The sequence below is a fragment of the Oryctolagus cuniculus genome, chromosome 18 (assembly GCF_964237555.1).
Source record: "Oryctolagus cuniculus chromosome 18, mOryCun1.1, whole genome shotgun sequence".
In the NCBI taxonomy this organism is placed as follows: Eukaryota; Metazoa; Chordata; class Mammalia; order Lagomorpha; family Leporidae; genus Oryctolagus; species Oryctolagus cuniculus.
The window spans coordinates 41,382,835-41,409,568 of record NC_091449.1 but is presented as its reverse complement, the minus strand read 5'-3'; the positions used below and the strand labels follow the sequence as shown (position 1 = coordinate 41,409,568).

General features: G+C 59.3%; 2 protein-coding genes across 6 annotated transcripts in view; one reads left to right on the top strand and one right to left on the bottom strand.

The window, feature by feature from the left end:
* Window positions 1–2,366: 2,366 nt before the first annotated feature.
* On the bottom strand, window positions 2,367–11,133 carry SPMIP8 (sperm microtubule inner protein 8). Of its 2 annotated transcripts, XM_002711545.5 has the most exons (8): window positions 10,932–11,123; window positions 9,985–10,209; window positions 4,794–4,855; window positions 4,387–4,561; window positions 4,039–4,100; window positions 3,773–3,837; window positions 3,500–3,532; window positions 2,367–2,614 (listed from the first exon to the last, which is right to left on the bottom strand). In XM_002711545.5, the coding sequence occupies exons 2-8, from the start codon at window positions 10,205–10,207 to the stop codon at window positions 2,584–2,586; spliced, it is 651 nt and encodes a 216-aa protein (XP_002711591.3). In that variant the 5' UTR covers window positions 10,208–10,209; window positions 10,932–11,123; the 3' UTR covers window positions 2,367–2,583. The 2 variants fall into 2 exon arrangements, with proteins under 2 accessions (XP_002711591.3, XP_008255569.3); XM_008257347.4 differs by lacking the exon at window positions 4,039–4,100 and having other exon boundaries at window positions 10,932–11,133.
* A 2,801-nt stretch (window positions 11,134–13,934) lies between these two features.
* CNGB1 (cyclic nucleotide gated channel subunit beta 1) overlaps window positions 13,935–26,734 on the top strand; it is a 68,053-nt gene continuing 55,253 nt past the window's right edge. Inside the window, exons 1-15 of one of the 4 annotated variants that reach the window (XM_070061969.1) lie at window positions 13,935–14,241; window positions 15,122–15,269; window positions 15,423–15,639; window positions 15,821–15,907; window positions 17,781–17,942; window positions 19,924–19,993; window positions 20,240–20,312; window positions 20,971–21,073; window positions 21,172–21,214; window positions 21,409–21,454; window positions 23,242–23,317; window positions 23,565–23,610; window positions 23,908–24,067; window positions 24,683–24,758; window positions 26,392–26,428. In XM_070061969.1, coding sequence (XP_069918070.1) covers window positions 17,790–17,942; window positions 19,924–19,993; window positions 20,240–20,312; window positions 20,971–21,073; window positions 21,172–21,214; window positions 21,409–21,454; window positions 23,242–23,317; window positions 23,565–23,610; window positions 23,908–24,067; window positions 24,683–24,758; window positions 26,392–26,428 — 883 coding nt within the window. In that variant the 5' untranslated portion in view covers window positions 13,935–14,241; window positions 15,122–15,269; window positions 15,423–15,639; window positions 15,821–15,907; window positions 17,781–17,789. Of the gene's footprint in view, window positions 14,242–15,121; window positions 15,270–15,349; window positions 15,640–15,820; window positions 15,908–17,678; window positions 17,943–19,923; window positions 19,994–20,239; window positions 20,313–20,970; window positions 21,074–21,171; window positions 21,215–21,408; window positions 21,455–23,241; window positions 23,318–23,564; window positions 23,611–23,907; window positions 24,068–24,682; window positions 24,759–26,391; window positions 26,429–26,734 lie in introns of those variants that run through there. The other 3 variants (XM_070061971.1, XM_070061970.1, XM_051846819.2) reach the window with 3 other exon arrangements.

Below are 26,734 nucleotides of genomic sequence, written 5' to 3'. Positions count from 1 at the left end.
GGACGTGTCCACACTGTCACCTTGCTTCCCCCCCATGGGACAGAAGTACCTCAAAGGCAGGGATGGCGTATTGTCTGTGTCCCCTCTGGCACCCAGCACAAGGCAGAGGCCTCAACTGTTTGCTCAGTCAATCTGGCAGGAACCTGGCCAGTCACCCAGAGCCAGGAAGCAGGGCCAGGAAACAGCCCTGCTGTCCGATTCCTCTCCACATCCTCCAGCTTGCTTGCCGGGCTCCCTGGCTGCCCCTCCTCGCCCGGGGCCAGGACTCTGGCCTCCCTGCTGGAGCGCTGGACAAATACACCTCTTCTCTGAGCTGTGATGTGGAGGGGACACTTGGGTCTACAGAATGTGACTCTGACACCCCTGCCAATGGCTCTCCAAGGTTCAAGCCAGCATGACTGCCCACTGGGCCTGCAGGAAAGGCTTCTCCCTGGGCAGTGGCCTCCTCTCCACACCCAGGAGGAAGACAGGCTGTGAATTTTGCCCGCTGCTTCCCTTCAGCTCTTCCCCAGGCTCCTGTCTCCTGCCCCTGTTCTCAGCAGAAACTGGTCAGCCTCAGTCTGCAAGGCACAACCCATCCTCTTGTTTATCACCCAAGGCTGAGCAGAAGGAGTGCCGTTCTGGGAATTGTTCTAAGAAAGTTGGACACAAACTGTACGTAGACCCTGTGGCCGAGTGCTGAGACCTAAGGCCATTTCTCTGATTGGAGGCTCAGTTTTCCCCTCTGTGAAATGGGCATTGGCTCTGCTCATTCCTAAAGTGCTGGTGAGGCCCAAGGGAAACAACAGATCAGACGAGAACGTGTTCTGAACAGTTTGGCACAGGGCCCAAAAGCGAGGGGCTGGGGTCCTTTAGACTCCTCCCACTTGAGACCTTGGCCATGCCTGCAACATGCCATATGCCGCACACACGCCATGTATGTTTTCACCGCTACACTGAAATACCTGCTGCAGGCTGCAGGTCGGGGAAAGAGGTTTATTTTAGCCGTGGTTTTGGAGGTTTACAATGCAAGTCAGGAAGCCGTTGGTCTGGGGTCTGATGGGGGAGGGGGTGGCAGAACTCTCCCATGGGTGAGCCAGGAAGCAGAGCGGGTGGCTGGGCCGGAGCCAACTTTTGTAGGGAATCCGCTGGCGAGAACCACTTTTGGAGGGCACACCCACCGTGACTGAAGGACCTCCCACGAGGCTCACTTGCTGACCATCATCACTGGATTAAGTTTTCACCCTCAGTACCGTTAACTGGGACCTTGGGGTTGAAACCTCCGATGAGTTGGGGAGCCAGCTCCTACTCAGACCTCGGCCTTCCACCCAGCTTCCTGAAGCTCACGTCTCACACTGAGCATGTACCGTCCCTGACCATGGTGGAGACGCCCTTCCCTAGCCCATCGCAGTGGGGGGGTCCTGGACCGGGCCCCCAGGACAGCAAGCCCTCCTGCAGCGGAGGGACTTAGGGTTGAGAGGGTAGATAAGCCTGGCTCAATAGGCTAATCCTCCGCCTAGCGGCGCCGGCACACCGGGTTCTAGTCCCGGTTGGGCGCCGGATTCTGTCCCGGTTGCCCCTCTTCCAGGCCAGCTCTCTGCTGTGGCCAGGGAGTGCAGTGGAGGATGGCCCAAGTGCTTGGGCCCTGCACCCCATGGGAGACCAGGAGAAGCACCTGGCTCCTGGCTTCGGATCAGCGCAGTGCGCCGGCCACGGCAGCCATTGGAGGGTGAACCAACAGCAAAAGGAAGACCTTTCTCTCTCTCACTGTCCTCTCTGCAAAAAAAAAAAAAAAAAAAAAAAAAAAGAGAGAGAGAGAGAGGGTAGATAAAGGAGGGGCCCAAATCACGTGGCTATAGCAGACCATTTTTACTTAGATGGTGTGGTTATGGGTGGGCCAGGAGAAGCAAGGGACTCCATCCTGAGTGGCCTCAGCACCTCATCAAGTGTCTGTTCCACATTCTTGGTGCTTCCTGGGAGAGAGGCCATGGGCCTGGCCAGCCCCCAGAGCCTGCTTCTACCCCTTCAGGGGGTCCCCGGGCCCAGGGATGCCCCCCTCCCCAGCACACTGGTGTGCAGAAGGCTTCAGGAAGAGGCACCTGAAACCCCTTGCTAACCCCCTACATCTCAACTTGGGGTTCACGTTCAGGATCTGAGGAGCAGGCTTGGGCGTGTGGTTGCTAGCAGGGGACATGGGCACCAGGAAACACCCAGCTCCCAGGCAGGGCCTTGGACCTCACACTGGCTGGGCTTGGGGCTTAGACCCTGACCCCCTCCCTAAGGTCCTCAGATACTCTTCTACAGCCCTGCCCAGGAGCAGGCAGAGCAGTGACCATCATCCTATGGTCCTGACCCTCTGCGTCACTCACACACACACACACACACCCTGAGGGAGAGGTCAGTTTATTCTCCAGGATGGGTTCCTGAGGAGATGGGAGACATGCCACCACATGTCCTCTGTCCCACTGGGGGACGGGGAGTTGGAGACAGGGATGTGCAGGTGGTCACCAACTGCAGGAGGGGGAGCTGGCAGAGATGGGCAGGGGGCAGGGAACCCGAGGTGGCACGGCCCAGGAGCATGGGGGTCAGCCTCCTTTTCACAGGTCAATGCCAGGGGGTCACATAGTTGACACGACTGAGGAGAGAAAACCGTGGGAGGAAGCATTGTCCAGAGAGTCCTGGGGAAAACTCAAGCTGTCCCCCAAGCCCAGCTGCCCTGCTCCGGGCTCTGAGAAGTCAGCTTCCGTTCAGCTGTGGGCTCAGGAGCCGTCCAGGGCTCCCTATTGCCTTCTGTATATTTTCAGCTGCTCTTCCAACCCTCATCGCCCACCGACCCCTAGCCAGGCAGGCTCCCAGCATTCCCCAGCCGCATGGTACCCACGGTGCTGGGCATCACACAGTGCTAAGAACCAGAAACTTCCCAGCCTGTGCACGCGAGAGCTCCCCATCCGTGCTGCCAGAGCCCTGGTCTGGGCGCCCTGAGGCCCTGGGAGGGGCTGGGCAGGTGGTGACCTACTGGAGAAGGGGGAGCTGGTGGGGAGAGGCAGACAGACTGCCCAGCTGAGCTCAGCACAGCCGAGGTGTGGGTGAGCGGCTGGCCGTCCCAGGGAGGGGTAGGTGCGGCACGACCCGAGTCTGGGAAACCTGAGGGTAGGGGGGAGGGAGGGGCTGGGAGGCCGGAGGCGGCCATGCTATGAGGACGCGCAGTTACCAGGTACCACTCCCCGCCCTCGTTCCCACTTGGGACACGTCACTCGCGGGTGACCCTGCTGGGAGCTCTAGTGCCCTCTGCCCCGTCCACACCCCCCGGGGCAGATTCTGGCTCTTCCCCTCTGCTCCCAGGAAACGCCCTCCCTCGCCCGCCCCACCCTCTGCGATCCCCACTTCTGCCGGGGGCGGGTCTCAGGAGTCGGGCCCCCTGCACGTGGCTCGGGGTCTCGCTGTGGAAAGCGGGGCCTGGAATCCGCGGAGCCCGAGCGCCGCCCCCGCACCTGGCGCCCGGGGGCGGGGCCGTCCCTACCTGTAGTGGGAGCCGAAGCGTCGGAAGGCGTTGCTAGGGAAGAAGGCGCGGCGTGAGTGGGAGAGGAGCGGGCGCGCCCGCATACCCGCTGCACCCTTCCACTCGGAGCGGCTGGAGCTGCCGGGGACCGGACGACCAGGTGTGTGGGAGGGGCCCGTTTTCCCCAGGGCTCGCCTTCTCAAGGGCCATTAGGAAGGTGGGTGCTGGGAGCGCCACCCAAACCCCGCCCTCCCTCCTCCGCGGGTGGGGTCCCGGGGCTGGGGCATCACTCACAGGGAGTCGAAAGGCAGGGGCTTCTGTCCGTAGCGGTCCAGGCTGGGGTTCTGGTTGAGGCAGTACTGGGGCGGGCCACAGGGATGGGGGCCGGTGAGCTGGGGGCGGGGGTGCGGACACGGACCCCTGCCCTCGGCCCCCCTCCACAGCCTCCGGGCTGGAGATGAAGGTCATGGGGACCCGGAGACCCTCTCTCCCACGCGCCATTTCAGCTGCTCCCCACCGCCAAGACCCTCGGAAACCCGGCGGCGCCCAGCCTTCCCTACCCGCCAGTTTTGGGTCATTTCCGGCTTCAAGTACCGCACCGCGTAGCCGCTGAACCCCTCCACTGCCGACAGAAACCCTACTTACGCTCCAGAGCAGGCCCCGCCCCAGGCCCGCCCCAGCCCCGCCCCCACATCTCCTCCTCCCCAGCCCCTCGCAGGTACAAAGCCCCGCCCCTCCAGGTCCACACCTGGCTCCTACCCTGACCCTCACCTGTCCCGCTCCCGCCCGCGACAGGTGGCCCAGCGCTCTCCAGGTCGTGCGCCCGCTCCCTGCCGGAGCCCGCCCTCCGCCCCTGACTCTCGCCTGCAGCCGTGGTGGCCCGGCGACCCCGCTGCCGGTGCACTGACCTCTCTTGTTCAGGCATGGCAGCCTGAACTCTCCGGCCGAGGACACGAAACGGGACCAGTCCTCGATGGCGCGGGTGAAGCAGGGCCAGTCCACCCGGTTGATGCCTGGCGCAATGGGCGCCAGCTTTCCCTCCCGGCACCTGTCGTGGATCTTGTGGCCGGTGGCCGTGATGTCCTGCCAGGGCAATGGGGGTCAGGCGCGGCGGCAGATGTGCAGCCTGGGCGCCATCCCAGCCCACTGAGCTGACACTTGGCCTCGGTGAACGAGGGGTGCCTCAAGATGGGATCCGGTGTACAGCATTGGGGGCGGGTCCCCAGCGGGCAGCTGGGGAGGTGCCTGGAAGGGGTGACCAGGACAGGAGGGGCCTGCGCCTGGGTGCAGCCTGCCCGGGGCCAGCGGCACTCACCAAGCACTGCAGGGGTTTGTTGGGGACCCCCAGCAGTGTGAAGTGGGCGTTGTCAAACTCATCTGTGGAGAGAAGAGAGGGAAAGGAGGTGTCTCTGCCTCCAGACCAGACGGTCAAGGCCACACTCAGAGAAAGGTGTGGCCACACTCTACTTGGAAAAATGTTTCAGGGGGCTGGCGTCGTGGTGCAGAGGGTTAAGCCTGGGCTTGGGACCGCTGCGTCCCTTCTCGGAGCGTGGGTTCAAGTCCCGGCTCCTCTGATTTCTACTTAAGTATGGGGTGGGCAGCAGGAGCTGGCTCAAGTACTTGGGTCCCTGTCACCCACGTGAGAGACCCAGATGGATTTCTGGGCTCCTGTCTTCAACCTGGCCCAGGCCCAGCTGTTGTGGGCATTTGGGCAGTGAGCCAGTGGATGGAAGATATTCTCTCTCTTTCTCTCTCTCCTACAAATAGATTAACTACTTAATTTAAAAATTAGATTTTTTGAGATATTTGGTGACTTTAAAAATATAATATAAAATGATATCCATATTTCATCTCTTACAACAGAATAAGCCCCACATATATTAAACTCCTCAATGTAAAAAAATGAGAAATTATAAAAGTATTAGAAGAAAACTTAGAAATTTCTTTATCATCTTAGGGTAGGAAAGACTTTTTTTTTTTAAGTTTTTATTTTATTTATTTGAAAGAGTTAGAGAGAGAGAGAGAAATCTTCCATCTGCTGGTTCACTCCCCAAATGACTGCAACGGCCAGAACTGAGCTGATCTGAAGCCAGGAGCCAGAAGCTTCTTCCAGGTCTCCCACGTGGGCGCAGGGGCCCAAGGACTTGGGCCATCTTCTACTGCTTTCCCAGGCCATAGCAGAGAGCTGGATCGGAAGCGGAGCAGCCGGGACTCGAACCAGTGCTGCCTACATGGGATGCCGGCACTGCAGGCAGTGGCTTTAACCCGCTGAGCCACAGCGCCAGCCCAGAAAGACTTTTTAACTCTGATGAACAACACAGGACGTTTAAACTAAAGAGAATAACCCTGACCACGTAGAACGCATTTCTGGGGCTGGCGCTGCAGCGCACCTGGTTCAGGTGCGGCTTCGGGTGCTGGCTCCGAATCAGGGTTCTGCTTGGAGTTCTGCTACTCTGTGCTTCCGCTTCCCATCCAGCTTCCTGCTAATGTGTGCAGGACAGCCCAAGATCGTGGGTTCTGTCACCCACGTGGAAGAGCTGGATGGAGTTCTAGGCCTCGACGTGTGGCCTGGCCCAGCCCCAGCTGTTTCGGGGATTTGGTGAGTGAACCAACTGATGGAAGATCTCTCTCTTTCTCTGTCCCTGTTTCAAATAAATAATTCTTTTAAAAAAGTTGCATTAAAAAAAATCAAAAGACAGATGGGAAAATATATTTCCACTTATTTAACAGATGAGAGGCATTTTTCCTGATATTCGAGGAGCTTCTAGAAATCAAGACAAAAAGAAAAAAGAAAAAAAAAGAAAGATGGGTAAGCCCATGATGCGAAGGAAGCTCACACACACAAAAATAGTACCAAAAAAAAAAAAATAACCAAACATAGGAACAGACACTGAGCCTCATCTGTAATAAGATGCGTGCATATTCAAACTACAGTGGGATGTCGAATTTCCCTGATCAGACTGGGAACAATTCAGAGATTGGTGCACTTATCAGAAAGAGAACCTTTGTCATACACCGCCAGAGGGGGTTGATGGGAGCCTGCAGAGAGCAGTGGGCATTATCCATCAGCACCTTTGACCCCGCAGGCCCACTTCTGTGAACTGATCCCACTTTACAGCTGCCTAAGGGCACCCTTTTCAGTGTTGTTTGTACCAGTGAGGATTGAAACAGCTCAGGTTAACTTAGCTATACTATACTCTCACCAGGCAACATGTTAAAATAATCAAAATAAATTGAAGGGTGGGTGTTTGGCCCAACCTCTGGGTGGGATGCCCATATCCCATACAGGAGTGCCTGGGTTTCATTCCCAGCTCTGCTCCCAATTCCAGCCTCCTGCAGATGCACACCCTGGGAGGCGGCAGGTGAGGGCTCAAGTACTTGGGTTCCTACCACCCACGGGAGAAACCTGCATTGAGCTCCCAGCACCTGGCTTCAGCTTCAGTCTGGCCCAGTGCTGGAGTGAGCCAGGGATGGGAGATTTGTCTGTCTGTCTCTGACTCTCAAATAAATTGATAAATTTTAAAAGATAATTTGAAGAAATTCACTATACAAGAACTCTAAGGTGCTATCATTTGCTTTAGAGCTAAACTTTAGGCGACTGGAGGCAGAGAAGAGTCTGCATTCCAGTCGCCACCTTAAGGAACTCATCAGACTCAGCGGCGTGGGGAGTGGGGTCATTCCAGCCTGCTGCCGCCCCGCACCTGTGAGAGCTCCCTGCCAGCAATGCTGAGCCTGGCTAATCCCGCCTGCACCTGGCTTCCAGGGTAAGGAAACTGCACTAACAAGGGGTCCAACACAGCTCTTTGGAACTCTGAAAAAATCTGGGGTGGCATTTGGTACAGTGGTTAAGATACCACTTGGGGCACCCACGTGCCGTATCGAGTCCTACTGCTCCTCTTTCCGGCTGCCTGTACTGCACATCTTGGGAGGCAAATGGTGATGGCTCCTGTGCGTGGTCCCTGCCACCCATGTGGAGACTTGGGTTGAGTTCCCTGCTCCTAGCTTTGGCCTGGTCCAGCCCTGGGCAGTGCAGGTATTTGGGAAGTGAACTAGCAGATGGGAGATTCCTTTCTCTATCTTTCAAACAAATTAAGATAAAAACAAAGGTTACAAAGTACTTGAGAAAAAGAGGAAATGCTACCTGTCATCACATAAAATGATATTGTGGGAGGAAAATGGACGTGAGTGGGTTATTTGAGTCCAGTACTAGAGACACAGAAATATCTGTGATGCAGCGCGCCACAGTGAATCCTGGTTCCCCTGAAATTCTCTGAAGCTGTTAACACATCTTGGGGGAGACTGGGAAAATGTTAATATGCACTGAATAGTAGATGTTATGGAATTATCATTAACTTTCCTAGGTGTGATAGTGGTATTGTGTCACAGAGGAGGCTGTTCTTGGCATTGGGCGCTGTCTACTGAAAGAGAGAGAGAGAGAGAGAGAGAGAGAGAGAGAGAGAGAGAAAGAGAGTGCATCAGCTGCAGCAGGCAGAAGGTAATGGGTGGTGCTCTTCACGATGTTTTCAACTGTTCTCTGAGAATGTTCCTAGGCAGGCCTGGGGGATGTGTGTGCATGCGCATTGGTGAGCCGTGGAAAGATGCACTGAAGCCAAGAGCAGCCACCTGTGAGCGTGCGGGGCGAGAGCTCTCGTGTGCGCGTTGTCTCAGCATTTTGAGTTTTGGAATTGCGACTGTGCTGCGTGTTTACGATGAAGTGCACACCCAAATCAGAGCCCTCGCTGGAAGTCTAGGTGCCTGGCCTCTCCGGAAGCAGGAAATTGGAAGGATTGCTGACCTCGCTGACCCTTGCCACACTGCCCTGTCTGATGAGGCCGCGCCCCTGTAGGCCCTTCCCTCCCCACCCACTTCCCGTGTTTGTGGTTCCCATCCTGGCCTGCGGGGGGTCTGGATGGGGGCCTCCCATGATCCACATGCAGGCTCTGAGCCCCTCACCCACCTGCCACTCGGACGGAACCCAGGTATGGCCCTGACTTCCCTCGCGCCCCTCCTGCTCACCCTGGCACCGCATGCTATGGACGTCGCCTGCTAGTGTTCAACACCCCCACGCCCCGAATGACATGTCCCTCTGGGCCCCCTTCATGCTGAAAGCCATCAGAGGCTCCTGTTCCTTTCCAGAACAAGTCAGGCCCCTGGGCCTGCAGCAGGGCCCTCCCTGAGCTCCGCCCTGGTCTCTGGCCACAGCCCAGCCCCCGCCTCCCGCCCCCGCTGCTGAACCAAACCTCTCGTGGTGGCCCAAAGTCCATGTCACCTCCTCCCCGTCCCAGGCCTCTGCCAGGCTCTTCTCTTCAGCCAGGCTGCCCTTCATTCCCCCCAGGTGATCCAGCCCGGGGTCGGGCACAAAACAGGTGCTTCATAAAGGTCTGAGATGAACAGGTGTGCGAGTCGGGGTGGCACCCCCCCCCCACACCCAGCTGCTTAATCTGTGCAAAGCTATTCCGTGGGCCCAGGGGGCTCTTTGACCCCAGGCTCTCGGGTCCTCCTCTTGTTTCTGGGAGATGTGGGGAGGGGTCTCTCTCCCTTCCCCAGGGTGGGAGATGGGCCGGCAGCGCTTGCTACTGTAAACACCCTCGCTCGGCCCAGTTCTCCCTCCAGGCACAATCACATGTTACAGGCCAGGCGTCACTCTAAGTGCCTTTCCTGACCATCTCATTTTATTGTTATGTGAAAATTATTTAAGAGACAGAGAGGGACTGGCGCTGTGGCGCAGCAGGTTAAAGCTCTTGCCTGAAGTGCCAGCATCCCATATGGGCACCGGTTCTAGTCCCGGCTATTCCTCTTCTGATCCAGCTCTCTGCTATGGCCTGGGAAAGCAGTAGAAGATGGCCCAAGTCCTTGGGCCCCTGCACCCACGTGGGAGACCCGAAAGAAGCTCCTGGCTCCTGGCTTCGGATGGCGCAGCTCCGGCTGTTGCGGCCATCTGGGGAATGAACCAGCTGATGGAAGACCTCTCTCTCTCTCTCTCTCTCTCTCTGGCTCTACCTCTCTCTGTAACTCTTTTAAATAAAATAAATTAAAAGAGAGAGAGAGACAGAGAGACAGACAGAGAAAGAGAGAAACGGACAGAGTTCCCATTTCCTGGTTCACTGCCCGAATGCCCAGGCGTTGGGAACTCAGTCTAAGTCTCCTGAGTACTTTGAGCCATTGGCACTGCCTCCCAGGGTCTGCGTTAGCAGGAAGCTCGAGTCAGGAGCTAGAGGTGGGAATCGGACCCAAGTGGTCTGATGTGGGACGCAGGTGTGTTAGCCAGACTCCAGCTTCAGCAGACTCCTGCCCCCAATCTCAGTTTTGACCTCACAGCAGCACGGTGAGGCAGGCCCCATCGTCATCCCCTCCTGCGGGCTTCCTGGCAGGCGTGTAGAGCAGGGAGCAGCCCTCTCACCTGCACCTGCCACTCACTGCCCTGCCCTTCAAGGTCCTTCCCTGAAACCGCCCACCCCTTCCCTCCCCCCAGGGCCCCAAGGCGCCCGGGCACAGGAGGGCCTGACCTTTTCGGCAGTAGGTGGAGGACTGGCAGTGCTCCTCTGGGAGGCAGGCCCTGACTGTGTCCATGTCCATGCGGCGCAGCGTGGGCAGGGCCGGGTGGTAGAGCTGCTGCTTCACCCCGGCCAGCGGCTGGCGCTGCCGCTCCATGGGCAGCAGGATGGCCGGGGAGGCGTATACGTGGGTGGAACCATCGTCCCAGGGTACCAGGTCAATGATGCGGGCCATGGCTGGGGAGCAGAGGGCCCCAAGGGCCTCACCCTGGGCTCCTGCCAGCCAGCCCTTCTCCTTTGTAGCAGCGCAGCCTGGCCCAGTACGGTTGTGTCTGTGTGCCGAGCATTTATTAAGCACCTACTGTGTTCCTGGCTGTTCTTTCAGGAGCTCTGCATATGGCAGCAGGGACCCTCAGATAACAGAGGCCACTCTACCCTCTAACACACCCTGGGATGCACTAAGTGTGCAGGTCAGTTCTGGGGGTGCGTGTCTAGAGGGGCTGGGGCTGGGACGTTCACAGAATGGTCTACAAGAGGGGCCATCTGAGTCTGTTCTAAAATGATGGGCATATACCTCAGGGTGACCAATGTCCGAGTGTGCCTTAGCTAAGGTAGCTGACAGTTATCCAAAATCTTACAAAGAGACGCGGAACTAAATTTTTAAAAGGGGAAAGCCTTGCTAGGTCTGCAATGGGATAACCTGGCCGGCTAGCCGGTGCCCCCCTTGCTAAAACAGACATTCCCCCCGGGGCCTGGCGTCAGTGGCACTTCAGTGAGAAGCTGTGGCCTCAGCTTGGAGTTGCAGGTGAGAGGTGGGGGGGGGACTTCAGACCGTGGGGAGGGGGTGCAGGGGAGGGCAGGATGACAGGGAGGGCAGGCAAGTGGAACACCGAGAGGAAGGGCGAGAGCGCACCCTGCCTCTCTCCCCCTCTCTCCCGTGGGCAGCGGGCAGCGGCTACCTCATCTGCAGGGCAGGAGCCAGGTGCGCGGGCTTGTGAGGACTTGCCGCTCTCCCCACAGCTCTGAGAGCAGAAGAGGAAGGCAGGTGGGCGGGCCTGAGGGCCGGGCGCTGGAGAATAAAGGAGCATTGTGCAGAGACAGTGCCGGCTGCTGCCTGATTGTGAGGGCGCCGCTCCCGGGCTACCTGGCAACTGCAGGCTCGCGCTCAGCCTCCTGGGCGCGGGCGGGAGCTCGGGCTCCCCAAAGGTCGCCAGGCCAGGGGCCAGGGATGGCTGCTGAGCTCTCTCCAGGCTGTGTGACCCTGCATTAGTTTCTGTCTCTCTCTGGGCCTCAAGGCCCCCATCTGTGTTAGGCAAAGGCTCTTGGCTGAGCCATTTGGGGGCGTCTGGGAACTGGGAGAGCGCGTCCCTTTCTGCGTGCTCAGGAAAGAGGTCACTGCTGGCCTCTGGGGGGGCGGGGAGGGGGGAGATTAGCCATGGCCAGGATCCCGGGTCAGTGTGCGGATCAGAGAGTGGTGGCCTCAGCAGGCCGGGGATTAGCAGGTGATACTGCGCCCAGCCTCCCCAGGACCGCAGCTGCCTCCCTCCCAGGAAAGTCAGGCTGGGAGTGCCGAGTCCTGGGGCTGTCCCACCGCCCTAACCCCCCACCCCCACCCCCAGCTGAGGAGACTCTTGGGAGAGTAGGTTCATTTGCATGTAATTGGCATCTGCTTTGCATACACCTGCCCTGGGGCTGAGCCTGGTGGGTCCTGAAGTCCCTACTGTGAGACACTACAGGATTTTCTTCCCCAGTTGCTCCCTCTCCTGTGCTCCAAGCAGCCCCCAGAGCAGCATCCCCAAGTCCTGCCCCTTACAGAGAACCTGCTCAGGGTGGCCTCCACTCATCACCCACACCCCCAATTTACTCTTTTTTTATTTTAAGATTTTTTAAAAAATTTATTTGAAGGACAGAGTTACAGAGAGAGAGGTAGAGCCAGAGAGGTCTTCCATCTGCTGGTTCACTCCCCAAATGGCCACAGGCAGAGGCTTAGCCAACCACACCTCAGTGCCAGCCCCAGGTCCCACCTCTTAATACACTTGCTTTGGACATGAGGTTTCAACACAGACATTTTGGGGGGACATCAGCTTTCCGAGCACAGCACCCATGATGGTGCCGAATAGGTGCTGGACGTGACATGTGGCTGATGTGCAGCGGGCAAGTGTGGAGGCAGGAGCTGGTCAGGAGACTGCAGAGGGCCAAGCCAGCTTGTGACTGGGTGGCCCTGGGCTCTTCCTCCACTGCTGGACCCCCAGACCTGTGATACGCTGCAAGGTGGAACCCCAGTGGCAAAGCCCTTCTCTGTGAGTGTGCCAGGCTGCAGAGGTCACAGCTCCTCCCCATGGCACCTCCAGCCCATCCCCCACAGGTCACAGGAGGCTCTTGGGCTCTCCTGGGCCTGTAGAGGTGGCCTGTGTCACCAGTGGTGCACTGACCCTTGTCTTGGTCCTGATGGACAGAGATGGCAGGGCTTGGCTCAGGCTGGTGGGGGGGCACTCAGAGTACTCAGCTTGGGTAGCTGGGGGCGGGTGACCCTTCGTGGAAGAGGAGAGGCCTGGGTTGGGGGCGGAAGGCAGAGTTTTAGGGGGAAACATGAATGCTGGTTCAAGACGTCTGACAGATGGCTGCGTGGAGACGTGCAGCTGGCAGCGAGGGGCGTGTGTGTGTAGCTCAGGGAGATGCGGCCTGGGCATGGGTTTTTAGAGGCATTGGCTTGTGGGTGACAGTTAAAGTCACGAGACTGTGGGAGCTCCCGGGGCGGGGGGGATGCAGCGACAGGGGACCAAAGATGGCGCCTGGAACGCCCTGAGTCTGGGGAAGAGGAAGCACTAGGAGAGAAGACCGCCAGCCGGGGCGGAAGAGAACCAGGAACGGGTGGTGTGGCGAAGGCCAAGAGGAGTGGGGGGACCCTGGTTTGAGCCACAGTTTAGGACGGGCAACTTGGGGGCAGTAGGGGCCTCTGGGCCTGGGGGAAGGAGGTGAGGTAAGACGGGCCTGGGGGAAGAGGGAGGGGCTCTCTGGTGAGAAAGAGGAGAAAGCCACAACCACCCCCATGGTCTGGGTGAAGCTCCTGGGCTTACCTCCGGGGGAAAGAAGCCAGACTCAAAAGTGGCCCCTCTTACCAAGTCCAAGTTAACCCACCGTGCCTGTGGCTATGAACACAGGCAGCCACGCCGCTAAGCCAAGCAGTGCTTTTACCATGGGCGGGGGCGGAGGTTACCCGTCGGTTGCTTTCTTTCATTAAGTTACTTGGCATCTGTTCTTTGCTTGTTTGCTGGAAGGTTTATTTATTTGAAAGGCAGAGTGACAGAGACAGAGAGAGAGACAGAGAAAGAGGGATCTCCCTTTGATGGCTCACAACACCCAGGACTGGGCCAGGCCAGTGCCAGGAGCTGGGAACTCAATTGGGTCTCTCACGTGGGTGACAGGGACCCAAGTAGTTGAGCCATCACCTTCTCCCTCAAGGGGTGCTCGTCAATAGGAAGCTGAGCCAGACTCGAACCCGGGCCCTTCAGTATGGACTGTGGGCACGGCAAGCAGTTTCTTAGTGGCTGCGCCAAACGTCCACCCCACGACCAGAGTTCTCGAAGATTCCCACCTGCTCACGAAGCTCCTTCCTGCTGACTTGCAGTCACTATCCAGCCCTGCCCCTCAGCCCGGGCAATCACTGATCTGCTTTTCCTAACTATGGACTCGCCTTTTCTGTGCATTTTATAGAAATAGATCGTAAACTAGATCCGTGGGGGGCTCCTGTCTGGCTCATTCTGCGTAGTGATGTTTCTTTCTTTGAACCTTAAATATCCTACGACCGTTGTTTATTATAAAGCTGGACCCAGACGGGTGGGGTATCTGGCCGGGGTCACAGGCTCCAGGCCCTCCAAAAGCTCTGGGTGGGTCACCCTGGAGGGGGATGTCTTTGATCTCCTTGGAAGCCTCAGCCACCTGTTTCTGGTATTTGCCGGCAGGGTTTTGGAGATGGGCTGGCGGACAGCACAGCTCTGAGCCACAGGCCACCCACAGACATGTCAGACGGGACATCCACGCAGCAAACTGCTCCTCACCCAGAAGCAAGTTCCGGCGGCCTGTCTGGCAGCAGGCACGGCTCCATCATCTCCTGGCCCGCGTGTTCACCCTGACGACGTGGAGCACTCTGGCTGTGGCTCTCTTCTTGCCCGCGAAGACCTGCACGGGCTGTAGCGGGGCCTTGGACCACGCGGCTGTGGACAGAGAACCAAGCTCCTCGCTGGGAGGCGCCACCACCCAAAACGCGTGGTAATGTTTCCGGGGTTCATCGCCTTGCAGCCTGTGTCAGCACTGGGTTGCTAAGGGGTGCCGGCCAGTGCGCCGTGTGCGGGGCGCACCGCTTGTTTATCCCCTGGCCGGCAGACACGGGGTGGCTTCCACTTTGGCCTGAAGGCTTTGTGTGGGCTCACAGTGTCATTCCTCTTGGGAAGACTCAAGGGGAAAGGTGTGCTTTCCTTCTCACCAAAGCGCTAAGCTGTTTCGCAAAGTACTGCCCCGTGCCTTGGCCTGGTTGGTAGCTACACAGGGTATTGGCTATATTATGTGCTACTGTTCAGACACTTTCTGTGCGTTCCAGGTCTCCCCCGGGGGTGGTGGGAGCCCAAGTTCTTGAGCCATCCCCGCTGCCTTCTACGGTCTGCAGTGGGAGGAAGTCGCAGTCAGGAGCCGGAGCTGGGAGTCCAACCCTGGTGCTCAGATACGGCCTGCTGGAGCCGGTAGTTAACATCTCGTCTTACCAAGGGTTTTCTGTTTTTGTTTTCAACCAGCCCCAAAGGACTGGGCTTCCATAGTCCACCAACTAAAATCCAGACTCCTCACTGTGGCTCAGAGGCATATGGATCTGATGCCACCCCCCTGTCAACCTCACCCCGCCAGCTGTCCCCTTCACCTCCTACGCTCTAGGTTCCCCCCCCCCCCCCCCCCCCAGTCTGTGCCCCAAGGCTCATTCCAGCCTCAGAGCTTTCACTTGTGGTCTCCTCTGATCTTTTCAGGGCTAAGTCCTTATTGCTTTCTGTGTTGCAACTCAAATAGACCCGGGTACCTACTTCTTCCTGGAGGCCCCTCCCACCCCTTCCTCTCCCTCACACACGTCTTGTTTCTTTCTGCTTGTCTCTTTCATGGCTGTTAGCATCCTCTGCAATGCCGCTGCAGTTGTCATGCATCGTCTCCATTTTCACCTCCCCAGCTGGCAGGTTCCGTGTCTGTCTTGTTCCATGCACCAGGCCTGGCCCACTGCCACACACAGAAGAGCTCTAGAATGATTGCAGAGGAACAAGGCAAGCCCCACCCCCTTGCTGAACATCCCTGCACCCCATGCCCTGTCCAGGTCCTGACCCTCCACTGCGCTTCTCTCCCCTGGGGCTTTTGTGCCTTGCAACCATTCTGCCTGGGTCTCTGTCTCCTTTCTAAGGTCCAGCGTTGGTTTGCAGGGCAGCAGGCCAGACTCCGTCCTCGCCGATCCTCAGTCCTAAAGGCCCAGCTCTGGAACCATGGCCACTGGCAGTAGAGCCCAAGCTACGAAGACTCCTATCCAGAGAGAAGCTGCCTGGGCCCTGGTGTTGGGGCAGGGAGCAGATGTGTGCCTCCTGCCCCTGCTGGCTGCCACCTTGAGGAATCTCCCGGGAGCCACTCTGTGGCTTGGCCAGGGTGTGTGGGAAACCAGGCCCCTTGTACCTGGGTGGGTTCTCCAACCACCCCTAGTGCCCCGAGTGAGAGCCACACAGGATCCCTTCTGTGGGGCCTGGAGGGTTGCTGCTGGTTCCCTGGACATCAACCACCTCTTTTCCACCCCACCCCCATCCCGCACCTGCTAATCCTTTGTGCACAGCCAGCTACTGCCAGTTAATCCCCGATCCGTGTCTGAAAGGCCAGCTGCGAGAAGGCAGTTCCCGGCTGGAGGTTGGCATCTGAGCAGGTAATTCAGAGGGGACCCGGGATGGAATTCTAGAGAGGCGTTCAAGCAGGTGCGGCCAAATAGACGGGGCAGCAGCCTGCGGCTTCTGTTTCCTCCGTGGGGTTCAGAGCGTGGTGTGCGTCAGAATCTTTGGGCAGCTGGCGAAGTGCAGACATAGGCACCCCAGAGGGTTTGGAGGGCGCCGGGCTCTGCATTTTCAGCGGCTCCCTGGAGGATTTTGAAAACGCAGGTGGTCTACACCATGGTTCCCTGGGCTGCTGGAGGGCTCCCAGCTCCCCCTTCCTGCCTGAGCCTCCCTCGTCCAAGTGGACTCAGAAAGATGGGCAGGAGCGACAAAAATCTCTGACCAGGAGGAAACAGCTGAGTCTGGGGAAGGGGAAAGCGTGGGGAATGGGGAGGGGGCTCCCTTAGTCCTTTCTAGAACGTTCAGAAATGTAAGCCAGAACTGCTGCCCACTGGGCAAGGCCCTACAGGTCTGGCCTGCAGTAGGGACGAGCATTGGACCAGCATCAGCCCCACCAGAGTGGGTGCGGGGCGGCTGGGATTGAGTTGTCCCGAGTGTGGACTCGGCTTAGCCTTGCACTGGCCGTGCCCCTTGGGCCAGGCTGTCGGCCTGTGTGTGCTCCGTCACGGACAGCTTTGACTTTCTGGGGGCGGGGGCACGGGGTGCACCTGATTATGGACAGAGACTCTTGGCTCCATTCTGGCTCTTGGGGCTGCCGGCTGAGGCCCCTGGGATCTGCCACGCCCAGTGCTTGACTTTGGGCTGTCCCCACCTGGGAAGTCATTCGCACTGCCACGTCCAACAGGGAAACAGAAGATGAGAAGGGTCCCGTTTAGCTCTGATTCACTTTCCAGGACTGAGCCTGGGTTCTGACTCCCCGCGCAGCGTCTGCCCCCGCCACAGCTGCTCATGGCGGACACATGGCTGCGGGGACGAGGGCTGGGGACGGAAGGCCAGGCTGCCTGGCCGGGGCTCTGGGGAGCTGGGCACTGGGGCAGGATTGTCTTCAGCCTGGCCAGAGGGGTTCTTGGTCAGCTTCTTGGCTGCCTGTGGCTGGGAGAGGGCTGGGCACACCGGGTCCTGTATTGTTCCACAGGGCCCAGCCGGGGCTAGGAGTTTGCATACAGGGGCCTGTATGGTGCCTATAGGACCCACGGCTAAATAAACTAGAAACTAAACCCATATACAATGGAACTAAAATATCACAGTAAACCACGCAAAAGGAGTTTAACCGGCATTTTATCTAAAAATTGAAAACGTTATGAACATACACTACTTATCTTCAAACATTTTCCGTTCATATGTTCCTCATAATGGATGTTTAAAATTTATCATGGGATTGTACAGTGTGCAGTGAGTTAATGTTTTCACTTAATGTCACCGATAGTCACAGCCAACATTTGGGAAGCCCTCGGCCTAATGCTGGCGCCGTGTGGGTGTGCTGCAGCTATCCGTTCATTTCACCTTCCTAACTGACCTGCGAGAGAGGTGCCATTTGCACCCATTATACAGACAGGCAAGCTAAGGCACAGAGCGCTTCACATCCCTGCTCCTGACTTGATTCCAGAGCACGTAGGTCCCGATGGATTTGCTTCTTTCGTTTTAATGGTTCCGTGACGTTCCATTACCGAGTGGATCTTTGCTTAGTCATGTGCCTCTTACGGATGAACGTTCAAGTCCTTGCCAGTACTCAGCCTCCTCTTAGGGTCTTCAGGTGCTCTCCGTCGTCTTCTGCAACTAACCCCTGCGCGCATGTTTACGGCTTAGAGTAGTTCTACAGTGGACACCTGGGGCACCGTGGCAGCCGTGCGTACCGCGCGAAGTGGCCCTCCCGCAGCGGAGCCGGAGTGAGCACTCTGTCCCTCCCAGGCTGTCGGGATGCTGGGCTGGGTCCAGAAGGTGCTGCCGCAGCCTCCAGGGACTCAGAGGACCAAGGTGGAGGAGGAAGAGGAAGCAGAGGAGGCGGAACCGGAACCGGAACCAGAGCCCGAGACAGCCCCCGAGGAGGCCGAGCCGGAGGACCAGGCCCTGGTGAGAGGAGGCGGGGTGACCAGGGACGGGCTGGCCTTGCTGCTCGGGGACAGCCCAGCGTGGGCCACCCGCGCCCCGTGGACTGTCCACATCAGAGAAGCACAGCCAGAGGAGCCGTGGCAGTGTCCACCCCAGTGAGGACAGGCAGGCCCAGGCTGTGGAGCGAGCTCCCGGGCCAGCTGCCCTGTAAAAGGGTAACCAGCAAGCGTTTGAAGTGCTGTGGGCCAGGCCACCGGGAGCCTCTCAGCTCTGCCGTGCCAGTGTGGACACGGCTGTGGATGAGGATACACACACCAGTGCGGCTGTGTGCCCGTCAAAGGGGATTTAGAAAAGCAAGCAACCCGCTGGGTCTGACCCGTGGACCGCGCTTTGTCAAGCTCTGGAGTCTAGGACAGAGCTAGTCACAGCCGCGAGCGCGGGTTGTTGCCGGTCCCGGATGAGACCCGGAGCTTGCACCGGTGGGACTCTCCCGTCTGGTTCGGTGCTGTCTGCTTCCTGGCGAGACTTCCCCGCCAAAGGAAGCAGTCCGTTGATAATGCGTTCTGCTGCGAGCTGCTTCGTCGCCATGGGCTGGCGACAGTTTGCACGTTGGCCCTGCTCCACGGAGCGCCCCTTGGGGAACTTTTCCCCAGAGCTTTTTTTCTTTCTTTTCTTCTTCTTCTTTTTTTTTGGGGGGGGGGTAAAGATTTATTTATTTACTTGAAAGGCAGAGTTAGAGAGAGGCAGAGGCAGAGACAAAGAGATCCATGCGTTGGTTCACTCCCCAAATTCTGCAACGGCCACATGTGAGCCGGTCCGAAGCCAGGAGTCAGGAGCTTCCAGGCCCCCCACGTTGGTGCAGGGCTTGCATGCATTCCTAGTGTGTGGTTCCCTGTGTACGTGTGGCACGTCGGTGTGTATCATGCGTGCACGCACGCTCTTAATTGAATGTTTTCCTGGATATGTAGGAGGCTGCACATGCTTGCAAGTCTGTAAGCACACATGAGCATTTCCCCACGTGTGTTTTTATATACATTTTATGTTTGAGCATGTATGCTCACAAATATGTTTAGATGCAGAAGTGTATATATATGCATGTGTGTACATATGCCTGTTACGTGACTGAACATAAGTGTATGCATATGTACGTGCACATGTTTCTGTGTCTGTACATGTGTAAGCAGTTGCATCTGTGTACAAATGCATGCGTTCATACGTCTATGTTCACGTCATGCTTTTACATATGTGTGCGTGTGTGCATATGTGTGTATTAGGGCATGCGTGCTTGTGTATGTGCAACTGTACACGCACATGCATTTTGTGTCGAGCCCTGTGTGCACATGCACTTCCTTCTCTCAGTGCACGTGTGTTCATACATGTGTCTGTGTGTCACAATATACAGGAAATGTGTGTACACATTCATATTTGTGTGTGGACACGTGACTGTGTGCACATCTCAGTATCTGTGTACGCACGCCTGTTTGGACGCACAGGTGTGCATGCAGTGGCATGAGGCACTGAGACAGTGGCAGAAGCAGCTGAGACGGTGCAGAGGCTGAACCCCACCCAGCCGCTAGAGAGGGGGATGGGCAGTCCTGGCTGCTTGAGGGGTGGGCGCCTCGGCCTCCCGCTTCCCCTCGGCTTGCCCTGCGCCTCCCTGAGTCTCCAACCACGCTTCCTCCTCCTTGGGCCACTGCAGCAGGCAGCTTCCTGGGAGGCTGGGAGGCTGCACGGTGGGGTGGGGGTGGGGGTCTGGCTGAGGAGCCCCTGGGGCCAGGAGGCTGCACACCGGGGTGGGGGGGTCTGGGGGCCCCCTGGGGCTGGGAGGAGGAGGGAATGTCCCAGGCAGAAGGTCAGGTTGTCAGGAGTTAGAGATGAGCACAAGGACAGAGCTGTTCAACCCTTTGGCGGGTGCAGGTCCCTGCTGGGTGAATCGGGCCGGCTTGGCCCCAACCAGGCCGGTCTCGCCTAGGGCTTACATGGTCCCCTTTGACTCCTTCAGCCACCTGAAGAGACACCTGCAGGGCCATTGGAGGGGCAGGAAGTGGCTGCAGCTGACCCAAGCCTTCAAGGTGAGTGCGGACGCCTGGCTGGCAGGGCCGGCAGCTGAGAGCTCTGTGGGCTGATGGTCCCATTTCACAGATAAGAAAACTGAGGCCGGGGGGGGCAGTGCAGGGTGGGCTCCAGAGATGCCAGCATCTGGTCCACCAGCCGCCGGGCTCCTCCTCTGTCCTCTGCCCTGACTTGCTGTCCCCAGCAGGGCGGCAGTGGGCCCCTGCTGAGGCCCTGGAGCTAAAGAATGAGAAACTGTTTTCCAGAGACGCAGGAGGCTGCCTCCATTCCGCCCGCATCCCTCCAGGCCCAGGGCACGGGGGTCCTGGCAGTGAACAGGTACGGCACCTCCCTCCCTCCGCTCAGGGCCATCGTCCCCCCACCCCTCCCCCTGGGCATATACTCAGACCTGTGTTCATTCTGGAAGGGGCAGGGGCATCCTGGGAATTGGCTGCAGGGTGTGCCAAGCAGGGGTGGGGACCACCTTAACAGGTGTCCCCTCTATGGGGGGTGGGGTGAAAGGTAGGTCCAATGTGGCCAGAGCTTCGGATTTGCCCGGTGGATCCAGAAGTCCGGACTTTCTCGTGGAATCTCCCAGTTAGCGCAAATGTTTCGGATGATGCTGCTGGTCCAGCCGGGCGGGGCCAGGGCCTGCACACTTGGCCGGTCGGCCTCAGCTGCAGGGGAAGCCACCTCCCAGCCAGTGTGCCGTGGGGCACGGGGCTGTGGAGCCCGCCTCGCGGCAGAGCAGGTGACGGAGACTCGGCTGCACTGTCCTGAGCAGCAGATGGGGGTGGGCTCGGGGTGGCACCGGCCCTGCCTGGCCTCGGGAGGATGGGTGCCCCAACGAGGGGCAGAGGGCGGTGTCACGTCTGACACCCGACAGTGGGCAGACAGTGGTGTGGGACGCCAGCCGCGGTCTTGAGGACACTGTGGATGCCGCTCGGCCTGGGGAAGGCTGGGGTTGAAGGCAGGTGGCTCTCACTGTCCCCCACAGTCCCAGCGGCTGGGTGCTGACGTGGCTCAGGAGAGGCATGGAGAAGGTGGTCCCGCAGCCTGCCTGCAGTGCCAGGGCAGCCCAGCAGGAGGACCCAGATCAGGTATTGGTGGGCTGGAGGCCGAGGAGGGCTCGCGTGGGGCAAGGGCGCTGGGGGAGGCCGCCTGGGGCTCCCTGCCCATGGCTGTCTGTCCCTGGCAGGCTGGAGCACAGATCCTTGGGCCCTGCAGCGCTGGGGACGCAGGTGAGACCGGGGGCAGGGTGGGGTGGCTTTTCAGGGGAGGAGGCGGAGGGACTGTTGGGGCGGGCCTCGCCCCTGGGGAGCTTCTCAATGGGCCGGCCTTGGGTTCGGGTCTAGGTCTGAGCTGGGCTCTCGGTGACTGCGCTGGGCAGCAGGTCTCTGCTGCTGACTGCCTTTGTCTATTCCTCACCCTGCAGGGTGCCCAGATGAGCCCAGCGACGCCCTCAGGGCCCAGGACGCCGGGTGAGTCCCTGTCTCGAGCTGTGGTCGTCTGCAGTGTGTGTGACAGGAGGTGCAGCGTGCCCAGAGCTGAAGGCCTTGGGTTCAGGAGCAGGGTGTGTTACCAAATTGTAGCACTTAGTGTGCGGCCTTGAATGTGCCTCTTGTCTCCTCTGGGCTTCACTTGCCCATCCACGGAACAGGGACAATAGACCATATGCTGCCTGTGGTTGGTTGTGGTTATTACTGGGAGATCCCTGGGGGCCAAGGAAGCAGTGTGAGATCGACATGGAGCCTGGCGGTGTGGCTTAGACAGCCATGGGGCACACAGGTGTGCCCAGGTTGGCCTCACGGTTGGCAGCAGCGTCTGACTTCTTAGGGCTGACTTATGGGGGCTGGTGGGGAGGTGACTCCTCCCCAGTGAAGGGTGGCAGGTTGGGCCGGGTGGGGACTGTGGCAAACTGGGGAGTCTATGTCCTCCCTGCTCAGTTCTGACTTTCTCTGCCTCGCAGTGCAGCCAGATCCTTGTTTCTCAAGCAAAACTATGAGGAAAAAATCTAGTTTTTTTTTTTTTTAATTTATTTATTTGAGAGGTAGAGTTACAGGCAGAGAGAGAGGGAGAGACAGAGAGAGAGAAAGGCCTTCCATCCACTGGTTCACTCCCCAAATGGCTGTAACAGCTGCAGCTGGGCCAGACCAGAGCCAGGAGCCAGGAGCTTCTTCCAGGTCTCCCATGTGGGTGCAGGGGCCCAAGCACTTGGGCCATCTTCCACTGCTTTCCTAGGCCATAGCAGAGAGCTGGATTGGAAGTAGAGCAGCTGGGACTCGAACCAGCACCCATATGGGATGCCGGCACTGCAGGCAGTGGCTTTACCGCTACGCCATGGTGCTGGCCCTCAAAAATCTAGGTTTTAGGACACTGCATCCCCAAAGTAAGCCTCAGTTTCCAGGGTGCAGATTTCTGCTGGAAACCCAGCATCACACATTCCTCACCGTTCACCTCATTCATTCACTCCTTCACCTATTCATTTGCTAGACTGTTGGCTCCGTGAGGGCAGGGACACCTGTCTGGGTCACTGCCGAACCTCCGGTGCCCACATGGTGCTTAGCACCCCTGGGGCGCAGGAAGGGAGGGAGCGAGGGGGAGACAGGCACGGCACCCCCGTGTGTTGGCTGCTCCAGTGCTCTCAGTTTCCTTCGTCCCCATTTCTCTCTGGGGGCTGCTCGCCGGACTCCTGGCACCGCCGCAGTGACGTAGGACCAAGGCACCCGGAGGGCTTCCGGCTTGCTTTTGGGCCAGGCCTGGTGGGGGTGGGAGAGGGGGTACGGGTTGCCCTGGGAACACAGAGCTCCCCTGAAAGGGTGGGGCTTGCCCAGCCCAGAGGCATCTGGGGTCCACGGCACAATGAAAATGCAAGGCCTCTGTTAACCAGTTTTAAGGATTTTCAGAGTGAGACAGCAGAGTGTTAAACCCCAAACAGGTCCCTCTGGGGGTGGGTCCCTGTGAGATTGCCCGGGTCCCACAGTCACACGGCCAGCCCGTGTGTCCCTGTCATGGGGAGCCCCACATGCATCATTCAGACCCCCAGGGGCCAAAGCCGGGTCCAGTGCAGGCTCAGAATGCGAGGTTTTCAAGTTTCCCACTGCCCTGCGGCCCTTTGGGGGACCGAGTACAGGTCTCCCCACCCCCAGCACAGACCAGAAGCCTAAGCGAGGAAGCGCTGAGGGCTGGACCCCCGGTGGGGAGTCGGGCGGTGTGGTGGGTCCCTTCCTCCAGGCCGCTCACCTGGGTGACCCCGGGTCCCCCGCAGGCCTGGGCCGTGGCTGCTCAGATGGCTGGAGCAAAATCTGGAGAAAGTGCTGCCTCAGCCGCCCAAAGCCTCCGAGGTGAGTGGAGGCAGCAGACCCCCGGGGGACTGGGTGGGGGCAGAAGGTCCCGCCTGCTCCGCCTGCTCCGGCCGCCAAGCCCCAGGCCTGGATCTCGGTGGTGTTGGGCGATGATCCCCTCCTCGGATGGTTGGCGATGGGGGGACTGCTGAGTGCTGGGGGGCAGGGGATTCTGAGCAGATGGAGCCCCCTCAGGGGCCTGGGGCCAGGGTGGGAGTGCTCAGGGCTTGCTTTGATCTGTTTGCAGACCCAGGGCTGGAGGGAGGAGCCTGCTGATGCTGCCGTGGACCCAGGTACAGGGAGAGGCCTGGGAGAGGGATGTCTGGGATGCTCATAGGCTGCACGGGGTGCGGGAGGCCCTTGGTCCTCACCCAGGCTAGGGAGGGCTCAGGGCTTGCTGGGGGCAGACCCTTTGCGGACACCACTGGAACCCTCACCCCTAGTGCAGCCTGGGTTATGCCTGTGGGCTCTTGGGCAAGCCCCTCCCCTCCCTGGGCCTGGTCTGTTTGGGAGCAGGGCTGGTTGGGCTGGTCCTGGGGGCGCCCCGTGCCCTGCTGTGGTCTGAAGCGCCTGCTCTCCCTGCTGCTCAGAGCCTCCCGCATGTCCCCTGGGGCCAGAGCCCAGGATGCAGGCCCAGGAGAGCGCCTCCCTGCCCACGCCCAGCGGCCCGGAGCCCCAGGAGGAGCCGGCTCCAGAGCCCCAGCCTGGGTTCCAGGCTTCCTCCCTGCCGCCCCCCGGGGACCCTGCCAGGTGAGCCCCCTGAAATGCTTCGCCTTCCCTGGGGAGCAGCCCAACACCCAACGCTGACAAAACTAGTTTCTTAAGTTATAAAAGGCACCTCCAGCCCCTTCCTCCCCACACCCCCTGTGAGTACCTTTCCCTGTAAACACAGGCCCGACCAATGCAAACCACGCCCAATGCCTGCCCCTTCCCTCTGCTTGCTGTGTCCTGGAGGCGGGTTTAGCGACAGGGTCTGTTTTACGCCCCCAGCAGCTGCCCACTACTCCTGTGTGTGGTGAACCGATTTTAGGTGACCACCCGGTGGACATTTAGGCTTGCGTTCCCTCTTCTGCTGTGACCAGCAGCCTCATCCATGAGCAGGATAAGTGAGTGGAAGTGGAGCTGCTGGGCTCGGGTGTTGCCAAAAGCTCCCACCTGGTGCTGTGTGCCAGGCCAGAAATGCACTTAGGGGGAGGGGCGGCCAATACAGGGAGTCTGCCTAGAGAGGGTGAGGAGGGGGCGAAAGGGTCTCAGACTGCAACCCTGGGCTCTGCTTTCTGTGTCAGGAGGGAGTGGACTCTGGCCTCGGTTTCCCCCTGAGCAGTCCCAGGAAGACACAGCCCACTCTCTCTCTCTCACCTGCAGGTTGTTAGCATGGCTCCTGCACAGGCTGGAGATGGCCCTGCCGCAGCCAGTGCTCCACCAGAAAGCTGGGGGCCAGGTCAGTGCTGGGCCCAGGGAGCGGGGCCTTGAAACTTGGGTGAGGGTAGAATGTTGGCCTGTATCCCCAGGGATGGGACTGAGCAGGGAGCAGGAAGAAGGGAGCCTGCAGTGGGCACCCCGCCCCCATCTGCTTGGTGCACATCATCCCAGAAAGCCCCCGGAGCACCCTGGCTGCAGGGCTGAGAAGCGCTGGCCCAGCTGCACTGCAGGAGCTCATGGTCTAAGGGGGGAGGAGGTAGAGCCCCTGGGAGCATCAGGGAGGGCTTCCCAGCGGAGGTGGCCTCAGCAAAGGCCCCCCAAACAAGGGAGACTGGAAATGGTCTGGGAAGAAGCAGGGCTCACAGGAAGCGGCCTACAACCTAGGGTTCCCACGCAGGTGAGCGGGGGCAGTAGGGCCTCCATCTCCCCTTCCTCTCCTGTCCCTAGAACCTGGGCCCTGGCCCTTTAGGGACAATGGGACATTCTCATAGTGTCACTAGTTAAAATTCGCCCCAGGCTGCTTGCCGCTGGCCAGTGAGTATGCTGGAAGAGAGGACAGGATGTGTTTTAGTCTGGTGCCCCCTGGGGAAAGGTGCTCCCTGTGGCCCCAAGTCTGCTCTCCCCAGCCAGCGAGGCAGCCGGGGGAGGGGCGGGAAGATGAGGGGTCCAGGTGACTGACAGCCAGGCAGGGTTCCAGGGTCGGCTGCATGGTCCCTGAGGCCAGCGAGGTGCAGGCTTCTTGGGTGAGAGCTTGGACGTTTGCAGCTGATGGTCCTAGTCCTCCTCCTCGGAGGGCTGCCATCCTCACCGTTTCCCTGCAGGGAGCCCCGAGGTCCTTAGGCAAACAGGATTCATCTGTTGAACGAACAGTCTGATGGTCACAAGATGAGCAGTTAGCTCTTGCTGATTAGAAGGCGAAAGGGAGAGGAAGATGTATTCAGTACAGCCCAGTAGAAGCACCTGGGACTGAGAGGCAGGCAGTCCTGGCTGTGGCCCTCGTGGAACCTCAGCGGTGCCACCTGAGCAATGGGCCAGTGACCCCTGTCACCAGCCAGGGCTGTGAGAATGCAGGAAAAGGTTCCTGTCGGTGCTGATGCCCAGGCCCAGAAGACAGGGAGGCCTGGCCAGGTCCTTGCTCCTCTGGGCAGGTGCACCTGCTGTGGCTGGATGGGAGGCCCCCACCTTGTCTCACTTCAGCCAAAACTCGGGCTCTCCAAGCCCCCTCCCTCAATTCCTTCACTGGCCCTGGGCACAGCAGGAGCCCTCTCCTCCACTTCCTGGCACTCCTTAGGCCCAGTGGGGTGGGTCAAGGTCACGTGGCTGGGCATCTGGGCTGCACATGGGCTATCCCAGCCTGTCCCACCCTCCCTTTCCCAGCATGGGCTCCTGCTAGACAGGGGCTGCGCAGGAAGCCTGCGAGCATCTCTGTGCGGGTGGGGAGGGGTGGGGTTCAGTCTCCCAAGGGGAGAGGAGGCCTCATGGTGGGGGCAGTCTGACAGAGAGGCCTTCATGGAGCAGGAGTGGGACGCAGCGGAGAGGACGGGGGGAGGGCTTTGAGGCGGAGGCTGGAGGGTCGGGGCGAGGGAGACCCCTGGCTCCACATGTGGCAGGAGGTGGTCACAGTGGTCTCTCCCCCTTCCCTCCCCATGCAGGAGCCTGACTCCCCTGGGACGTGTGACGTGCAGACCAGTGAGTGACACACGAGTGGGTCCCCGTGGGTGTCTCTGGGAGGGTGGCTTGGCATCCTGGGGCTGAGTGGGTGGCACAGTTGTGGCCTCCTGACCTGCAGCTGAGACAAGCAGAGATGGGGAGGGGGTGGAGTCCCTGAAGAGTGGGCAAGTGCCTTCACTTGTGGCTGGCTTGGGGGGAGGGGGATTTGGGGGCTTTTTATCCCAGCTCCGCCAGGCTCAGGGACCAGGGCAGAGGCCAGGGGGCTGCGTCTGCTCGCGCATCACCTCCTCTTGAAGGCATGCACAGGACAGGCCTTCATTCAGT

What these genes read in the sequence shown, in the direction of transcription:
- SPMIP8 (XM_008257347.4), bottom strand. Translation starts at nt 10,207, where the DNA reads ATGGCCCGCATCATTGACCTGGTACCCTGGGACGATGGTTCCACCCAC. An exon ending in GCCATGCCTGAACAAGAGAG is followed by an intron (nt 3,838 to 4,386) that starts GTCAGTGCACCG and finishes GGCCCGCCCCAG; the next exon opens with TACTGCCTCAACCAGAACCC. An exon ending in CGCTTCGGCTCCCACTACAG is followed by an intron (nt 2,615 to 3,499) that starts GTAGGGACGGCC and finishes TTCTCTCCTCAG; the next exon opens with TCGTGTCAACTATGTGACCC.